This window comes from Bubalus bubalis, chromosome 1, assembly GCF_019923935.1.
Source record: "Bubalus bubalis isolate 160015118507 breed Murrah chromosome 1, NDDB_SH_1, whole genome shotgun sequence".
Taxonomy (NCBI): Eukaryota; Metazoa; Chordata; class Mammalia; order Artiodactyla; family Bovidae; genus Bubalus; species Bubalus bubalis.
This window is the reverse complement of record NC_059157.1, coordinates 162,292,218-162,301,358: the sequence shown is the minus strand read 5'-3', so window position 1 is coordinate 162,301,358 and position 9,141 is coordinate 162,292,218. Positions and strand designations below refer to the sequence as shown.

The 9,141-nt window shown below is 43.3% G+C and overlaps 1 protein-coding gene across 1 annotated transcript in view; it reads right to left on the bottom strand.

Annotated features, from left to right (window-relative positions):
• Positions 1-1,848: 1,848 nt before the first annotated feature.
• MINDY4B (MINDY family member 4B) overlaps positions 1,849-9,141 on the bottom strand; it is a 42,715-nt gene continuing 35,422 nt past the window's right edge. Inside the window, exons 11-12 of the mRNA XM_044940613.2 lie at positions 4,619-4,799; positions 1,849-2,333 (exon numbers count right to left, since the gene is read on the bottom strand). Coding sequence (XP_044796548.1) covers positions 2,191-2,333; positions 4,619-4,799 — 324 coding nt within the window. The 3' untranslated portion in view covers positions 1,849-2,190. The remainder of the gene's footprint in view (positions 2,334-4,618; positions 4,800-9,141) is intronic.

Genomic DNA, 9,141 nt, shown 5'->3' with positions numbered 1-9,141 from the left:
TGGCAACCCACTCGACTATTCTTGCCAGAAAATCCCATGGACAGAGGAGCCTGGCAGGCTACAGCCCATGGAGTCCTAAAGAGTCGGATAAAACTGAGCATGCACACGTAAATCAATTAAGAAATCCAAAGAAAAACAGAGTAGAAATAGAAAGTAGATTCAGATATGAGGCCAATTGAAAAAGCACCTTTTGTAAGGACTAATACACTGCCAGGCAACACTGCCACACCACAGTCTACGCCGCATGCATCCTGCCCCTTCTCCTTCTGTAGAGCTCTGATTATGTCCCGGCACTGAGACTCCTGTGCTCAGGCCTGGAGGAGAACCCCGGTTGACCTGGGAGAGTCACGTGGATCCCTAACTGGCTCATTCTTTTTAGAGAGGAATGTTCTCACCGTGTGAGACACTTTTAGTGAGCTCTCTTATTGTGGCTGGGAGCTTTCTGACCGATATACTTGCTATGGTTCTCATTAGGCTCTAAGTTTTCCAGTAGTCCACACCGAAAGGGAGATTTAATTAGAAATAAGTCAGTGTTCATAAAACCGAAACAGGCCTGCACCTCAGGAAAAGCACAATATTGCTAAGACCAAGAAATATGCTGAGAATCTATCAGGATCCACTCATTTGTCTGATGTATTTAAAATCCCAAATAGAAGCATCAATGATAAGGATACTGAAATCAGCAATCAAAGCCAAATTGGCTTTCTCTTTTGACATAATTTATGATTCACCTTGAAGTTTCATTTTCTACATGCTTCTTAAGTTAAAACATCGTTCTTGGGGCCAAAAGAAAATGCATTTAGCAAATTAATTTGGACAATGGGTGCAGAAAAGTTGTTCTTTGCAAACTAAAGTTTGGCTTGTGAATAAGAAACCCTATATCTGTGAGTCAGTAGACCAGTGGGGTGGGTAGGAGAAAGGTCTAAATGGTTCCCATGGGCTTCTTTTAGAAAGAATATGTATCTTGCTCTGTGTATTTCTTCAGAAAAAGTGTAGGCATTCAACAGAACAGGGAAAGGTCAAGTTCTAAAAAGAATTGTTTTCCCCTTTGAACACTGACAGAAGAAGAGATTTTACTTTTGTATATAATTTTATTTCGTTTAGGAATCAGGCTTCTCCGTGTATGTTTGTCCATTTGTATATTTATATCCAGGGGCTTCCCAGATGACTCAGGGTGAAGAATCCATCTGCCAATGCAGGAGACGTGGGTTTGATCCTTAGGTCAGGAAGATTCTCTGGAGAAGGAAATGGCAACCCAGTCCAGTATTCTTGCCTGGAAAATCCCATGGATAGAGGAGCCTGGCCGCCTACAGTCCATGGGGTCGCAGAGTTGGACCTGACTGAGCACACACCCATTATTTACATTCAACTTATAAAGAAATTAAGCAAACATAGCACTGATGGAAAGAATGTCTCCTGTGTGCTCACAGGATGGTTTGCACCCACAGCCAACTACAATAGCCAGCCTACCAGGAATAGCCCCCGCTTCAATCCCATTTACTATTTTAATGACAAGAACTTGCTAATGTGGGCACTTTGAAATGTAACCTTGGAAAGGAATGCTCTTCATACCAGGAAATCTTTGAGAAGGCTTGAGTTCTTGCCATAACTAAAAATCTAATGATTTATTACTGATGACTTCATCCCCAAATGAAAGCTAGCTCCCTCCTTTTGTAATCCCCAGGGAGAATCACACTGAGGAGAGAGGAATTTGGAAATAACATGGAGGAAAGAGACTTCAGTTTTTATTTTGAATAAAAATGAGGAACCAGTTTATATGAGCATAAAGGATACAACTTCCAGACCCTGAAGTAAGGGTTCTGTGTGTCTCCAACAATACCAATAGCAACTGCAGAGAGTTCATAGAGACAAAAGAAAAAACATACTGCTTATGGGGGTGTTTTGGGTGGGGCTTCTGAATAAGGAACATAAAATGGTCTTCCCCAAGTTAGGCTTTTGTGTCCCCATAGCGCACGACTGAGCGACTTCACTTTCACTTCTCACTTTCCTGCATTGGAGAAGGAAATGGCAACCCACTCCAGTGTTCTTGCCTGGAGAATCCCAGGGATGGGGGAGCCTGGTGGGCTACCGTCTATGGGGTCACACAGAGTTGGACACGACTGAAGCGACTTAGCAGCAGCAGCAGCAGTGCTGATGCTTCAGACTTTATTGTACATCTTGGCTTCTTCTTTAGAAAAAGGGAACAGATCCATTCCAATTGATGGTGGCATCTCTCCACTTGGTTCTGATCACCATCTCCAGTGGGGAAAACCGTCGTCCTGGTCTGTGTTCATCTTCATGTTGGACGCTTTCCCAGTGATGGGAGTGAGTGTCTGAGGAAGGAATAGCCAATATTTAGACCCCAGCATTTGATAGTATATTGAAAAGCAGAGACATTACTTTGCCAACAAAGGTCCGTCTAGTCAAGGCTATGGTTTTTCCAGTGGTCATGTATGGGTGTGAGAGTTGGACTGTAAAGAAGGCTGAGCGCCGAAGAATTGATGCTTTTGAACTGTGGTGTTGGAGAAGACTCTTGAGAGTCCCTTGGACTGCGAGGAGATCCAACCAGTCCATTCTGAAGGAGATCAGCCCTGGGATTTCTTTGGAAGGAATGATGCTAAAGCTGAAACTCCAGTACTTTGGCCACCTCATGCGAAGAGTTGACTCATTGGAAAAGACTCTGATGCTGGGAGGGATTGGGGGCAGGAGGAGAAGGGGACAACAGAGGATGAGATGGCTGGATGGCATCACCGACTCGATGGATGTGAGTCTGAGTGAACTCTAAAAGTTGGTGATGGACAGGGAGGCCTGGCATGCTGCGATTCATGGGTTCGCAAAGAGTCGGACACTACTGAGCAACTGAACTGAGCTATGTATACCATTTCAGAAGAAGCCAAGAAGGAAGGAAAATAGGATGAATGGGCAGGAGTTGGGCTCAGCAAGCTGTGTTCCTAGAAGTGAGTGAGCTGATGGGGATTCGTGGATGGTGTGTACATATGCCCCATACAAGACATGTCCATGATAGTCTGGGTTGTTGTAGATTTTGAAAACTCAGTATTGATGTCATGTAATGGTGTGGTCCTGCACCGTGATGGAACACATAGAGTTAGGTGTATCAATAAATCACCGAATGTTGTCAGGAAAAAATAAGAAAAGAGAGAGCTTCTCAATGCTAAGAGTACATTTGCATTTGGGGGTGAAGTGCAACTATTCTCGTGAGGTGGTCTAGAACTGAGTTCAAGGCCCAGGTTTGTCGCAAATGACCTTTGGGAAGGTACTTAGTATCTCTCAACCTCATCCATTAGAAATCATTTTTTGGCCACTTCAGTTTCCTCTGTGTAAAATAAGTATCATAGTGCCTACTTTAGATGACTGTTAGGAGGATTTAATGGAATAATGTATGTAAGGCTTTCAACACAGTGCCTGGAACACAATGCTTGCTATGTGTGTGAGCTAATAAAATACAAAAAAAAAAACACAAAAAAATCCCAGTGCTTTCCTCAAAGAAAAGAGTAAAGTAGAAGCAATAATAGTAGAAAAGTAGAAACAATAACTATCTTAAGGAATGTATTGGCAATGTCCCACTAAATGAAATGGGTGTGTATATATATAATATACATTTTTCTGGGGTCATATATATATATATATACACACACACACGCATGCACACATATATATATGTATGTATTGGGCTTGCCTGGTGGCTCAGACGGTAAAGAATCCACCTGCAATGAGGGAAACCTGGGTTCGATCCCTGGGTTGGGAAGATGCCCTGAAGGAGGGCATGGCAACTCACTTCAGTATTCTTGCCTGGAGAATCCCATGGACAGAGGAGCCTGGCAGACTACAGTCTATGAGGTCGCAAAGAATTGGACATGACTGAGCGACTAAGCACATGTATGTGTATACACATACACACAAATATAAATTTCTCATAATTAAAGAAAAAGAATTAGGAGCTACATAGACAAAGCAGTCACTAAAATACTCTTCTAGATGCAGTCATAATAATGAAAAGTTGCCTAAAGCCAGACCTGTGATACTAAATGCAAAGAGTCAGACACCAAATCAGCAAGGCTCCACGCATGGTGCCTTGGTAGCAAATATGGGCTCCTGGTTTCATCATGTTTATTCCCTTGTCCAAAAGGCTAGTGTTTAAAGACATCATAAGGTTAATCTTTTTTCCTCGTGTTTTTTTTTTTTTTTTTTTTAAACATGGTGGGAATTGGAATGAAATGGCTTGTATGATCACACTGGAACTTCTGCCAAGACTGTGCCTTCTTGCTTTCCTAGTGTCTGGCACATACCTGGTGCTTAGTAGGTCTCAAAAATGCTTTTTGAACTGATCTGAATACAAATGCATTCTCAGTTTAGTTACTGTGTTCTGGGATGATCAGTCATCTGATACTCTATTTTGGGATTAGAATTCATCAGTTGGAACCTCAAGGTTACAATGCTTAGGTTAGACCCGTGACGTTGAAGCCTAGGTTTCATTTTAGAGATCAGGCCTCCATATCTTCCTGCAGAACTAGCCCAAGCATCCACACAGCTGTAAACCAGCACAGCCTCAGCTCTCTGAGCACATTAAGCTGAGAGCACTGGGGTCTGGAGTGCTCACCTATGGTAAGGTGTGCAGGTTTTTTCTGTGCAGGCTGGCCACTGTAGAAGTACAGATCAAAGAGGCGCTCCACTTTCCAGTCTGATAAGAGCTGCCTGTTTGTGCTAAACAGGACACTGTAATTTCCGTTGATGTTGCACAGCCAGACAGGTAACTTGGGAGTCTTCAGCATGCTGCCCACCTGCAAGAGGAGAGAGGAACGCAGATGAACATTAGATTTGGCTGCCTACGAGAGAACACATGTCACCAAGGATCAAAAAGCAGCTCGGGGACTTCTCTGGTGGTCTGGTGGTTAAGACTTTGCCTTCCAATGCAGGGGGTGTGGGTTTGATCCCTGGTAAGGGGGAACTAAGATTCCACATGCCTCATAGCCAAAAAACCAAAACACAAAACCCAGAAGTAGTATTGTGACAAATTCAATACAGGCTTAAAAAAAATTTTTTTTTAAAGCAGCTCAGAGACTTGGCATTGCGCTTGTAACTGGGCAGGGCACTGTGCATCGAGGAAGATTTCAAACAAAGGCTTTCTCGTGAATGAATTTGCATTTATGAATGGTGTGGTGATGCTCCAGTTTTTGTCTTCATGGATTTTATTTTAAAACATTTTGAGGGTGGGCTTATGGAGCTGGTGGAACCATCTCAGTTTGGTTTGTTAGTGAGGTGGAGAATAAATAGACTGAAATAGAAGTGTAGGAATGGAATATGAGAACTTGAACTGGTCTTTTTGTTGACTAGTGTACTTTTTTCTGTTCCCAAGATAGGACAGTATTTCATTCAGCAGGTGGTCATTCTGGCAGCACTAACCATTTCCTAACCATTCATAGGAAAAAGAGCCTAGAATATGGAAAGAGAGGATATTTTGAATACAGAAAAAAGCTTCTGGGAAATGAGTGGAACGCACACAAACACTCTCACAGATATACACATATCTGCGTGTTAACATGTAGATGAATTGTGAAGCTGTACTTAGAGCTGAGTGTACGAGTTCAATATTACGCATAATATTATGTCCACTATTTTTAAAAATTATTTGTTTTTGGTTGTGCTGGATTTTTGTTGCTGCGTGGGCTTTACCCCAGTTGCGGCAGGTGTGGGCTCCTGTCTAGTTGTGGTGCCTGTCTTCTCTTTGCGGTAGCTTCTCATGGAGCAGAGGCTATCGGGGACATGAGCTTCAGTGGTTGCAGCCCCTGGACTCTAGAGCACAGGCTCAATAGTTGTGGTGCACGGGCTTAGTTGTTCTGTGGCATGTGGGATCTTTCTAGATCAAGGATCAAACCTGTATCTCCTGCATAGGCAGGTGGATTCTTTCCAGTGAGTCACCAGGGAAGCCTAAGTTCAATGTCTTAATCAGCTTGTTTTCTGGTTTTTCCAGGCAATCCAGGCCTTGAATTCTCAGGCCAGTGAATTAGATTCACCAAAGCACCACTCTGGGAGGCACACTAGTAAAGGATCCTGCATACTCCAGTAACCCCTGAGGTTCGTTGTTGCTGTTCAGTCACTAAGTCATGTCCAATTCTTTGCGACCCCATGGATTGCAGCACGCCAGACTTCCTGTCCTTCACTATCTCCCAGTTTGCTCAAACTCATGTCCATTGAATCAGTGATACTACCTAAACATATCATGCTCTGTCATCGGCTTCTCCTCTTGCCCTCAATCTTTCCCAGTATCAGGGTCTTTTCCAATGAATCAGCTCTTTGCGTGGCCAAAGTATTGGAGCTTCAGGATCAGTTCTTCCAATGAATATTCAGGGTTGATTTCCTTTGGAATTGACTGGTTTGATCTCTTTGTAGTCCAAACACATGAGGGAATCAGGATTATAGTGTTTTTCTTGATGATATCTCCCATTTTGTTTAAAGAGGCAGGGAAGCACATATTTTTTAATGCCATTTAAACTCATTAATGTTTTTTAAAAAACACTTAAAAAAAAAACACGTAAAGAGATTAACGTGAGCTACATGGAAACCCCCATCATTTCCCACGATGCCAGAGAGAGCTCTGGACCCTCAGCTGTGGCATATCTTCCCATAACAAAAGGATTCAATTCTGTTTCTTTTCTTCTTGGTCCTCAGAGTTGTACTGTGTGTTCAGGAACAAATTCTGTTGCGTGGAAAATCCAGTTTTGAAAAAAATGACTGCGTGTTTTGTCAACCCAAGTATTAAAGGCTAGTAACTTGACATTTTGATTTCTCAATCATTCTATTCAAATCCCTTCCTTCTCCTAGAGTTGAAATTCTTCAGTTGTGGGTGAGTGGGTGAATCAGAGGTGCTTTTGTGTTTAAACTTTACTCTTTAGCTACTGGAGAAAAATTATACTGTGTTTAAAAGAAATGACCTACGTTTTAGCTGATAGTTGAAAAAAGGGGTGTAGACCCAGCACCCCAGTCTGGACATGCTCATAGTGGGCATGCTCATCTGCTCACATCAACACCAGCCCTCCCTGGACTGAGTATAACATGAGTATAATACACCAAACTTGGGGCAAGTCGCCCACTGGCTACATTGGAAATAAAACACAGAGGATGTGCCACTGAAGCAACCCCATGTATTTACATCCCAGAATCCACCCCCTACGTTCCAAAGAACGTCGTCACCATTCACTAGTTATAAAATAAGCTCTTTCTTAGGCCTTCTTGCGATAGTACTAAGGTTATGTATAATCAAAATACGATCCGCAGGACTTGGAATTATTAAGTTTGAAAATATGGATAAACTAATTAGGAAACTGAGGGCTGTTTGTAATAAAGTGCCACTGCATTTTAACTCCAGATGCATATTCTGGCTGATTTTAAATCAGTGAAAGTTCCTGTAAATGATGTGTGGGTGGATGTAATTGACTGTAGACATACATGATATTGTTTCACAAAATCTTTGTGACGTTGGCAAAATTCAACTGGAGCTCAGATTCATACTCTGTAAGGTGTGGCCACTGCACTGTTGTGATTTTATGCAACAATGCAACAGTTTTCTCTCCTGAACTCAAAGCTACTCATGATCTTATTAAAGTAGGAGGAAAACGAAGGAGTCATAAATATAACAATCTCCAGCACTCGAAGTGACCATTCAGAGACCCTACACTGAGCAGGCAGAGTCCCACTTGCCCTGAGAGATTCCGGTCAAGAGAAATATGTCTGTCACAGCACTTTGGGTTTTAACTCTAAGAGGTGAGCCTCAGGTTACAGCTTAGAACATGCCTGGTTTAAAGGGAGTCCTGCAGAACCAAAACTGAGCACCTCCCAACTGAACCCAGTCAAATATCAAAGCCCTTTCCTCAGTGCAGCATGGAATCTGTTTGACTGGCATCTTCAGTTAAGAATTTGTATTGCTTTGGGATAGACACAATTTATCAGCTAACCTCCCCACGAAAGAGAATTCTAAGTATGTTTTACTGGTGAGATGTCATCAATGCAGAATTTGTGCATGTTGCCTCATGTTGCCATGGTAAAAAGGAAATTAAATTGTGATAGAGTGGTGCTATAAATAAAATACCTTTCTCCTTAAATTCACTCATTGTGTAATAAGCCCAGTCAGTTCAGCCTTCCATGCGGCAATCAAACCTTCCATAGCAGGTGTTGTTGAAGGTAAAGTTACAAAGATAGGAAGAAGGGGCAAATTCTAAGCACCAGAGAGTGAGGATCCATCTGTCCATGTGGTGGCTTAAGTGGTAAAGAATCCGCCTGCCAATGCAGGAGACCTGATTCGATCCTTGAGTCAGGGAAGAGGAGGAAACGGCAAACCACTCCAGTATTCTTGCCTGGAAAATCCCATACACAGAGGAACCTGGCGAGCTACAGTCCATGGGGTCGCAAGGAGTTGGACCTGACAGTGACTGAGCACAAGCGCAGGCCGGCTCCAGAACAATGGCTCTTGGAATGCGCCTCTGCATAAGGAGCTTGATGTGGAAGTCCCAGGGCCCCCATCCGGCGATCTGATTGGGAGAAAGGTGTGGAAATGTGCTTTCTTCGCCGATTCCTGGTGACGACTCACATGCGTGGCTCTTCACAGTCTGGCTCTCATCTCTGCCACCCGGAACACGAGTTGATGTAACTTCTCTTAGCCAGTTTGCAGGGGTGTTGTCATGTTTTCCGGGCGCTACCCCAGCGACTCAGGGGTAGAGAACGGTGGGTGGAGCTTCATCTGGTACTTTCCGTGTTGGATTTCTTCCTGTCAGCCTCTTTAAAGGGAAAAATGTAAAGAGGGAAGAAGGTAGGACTCAGATGGTGATGTGCTCTGCCAGGGTTGTCGGGGGAATAATTCCAGCAAGACCTAAATGGCTTCCGTTCCTTCTAAAAATCAGAGTTGATTTTTCTTCTCGGTGGCAGGTGCGAAGATAATGTGAACCTCCTGAGGTTTTCCAGATGGTGTTAGACTCAAACTATTTTATGTTCTCACTTAGGTATTGGAACCGCACACTCAAACCTGTATCTTCAAATAGAAAAGTGATGGGAGGCTTCAAAATAGCGCCTCTTCTTGCGGGGAGCTGGCTGTGTGCTGCACGAACTGTCAGTCTGGTGGGGTCTGGGGGG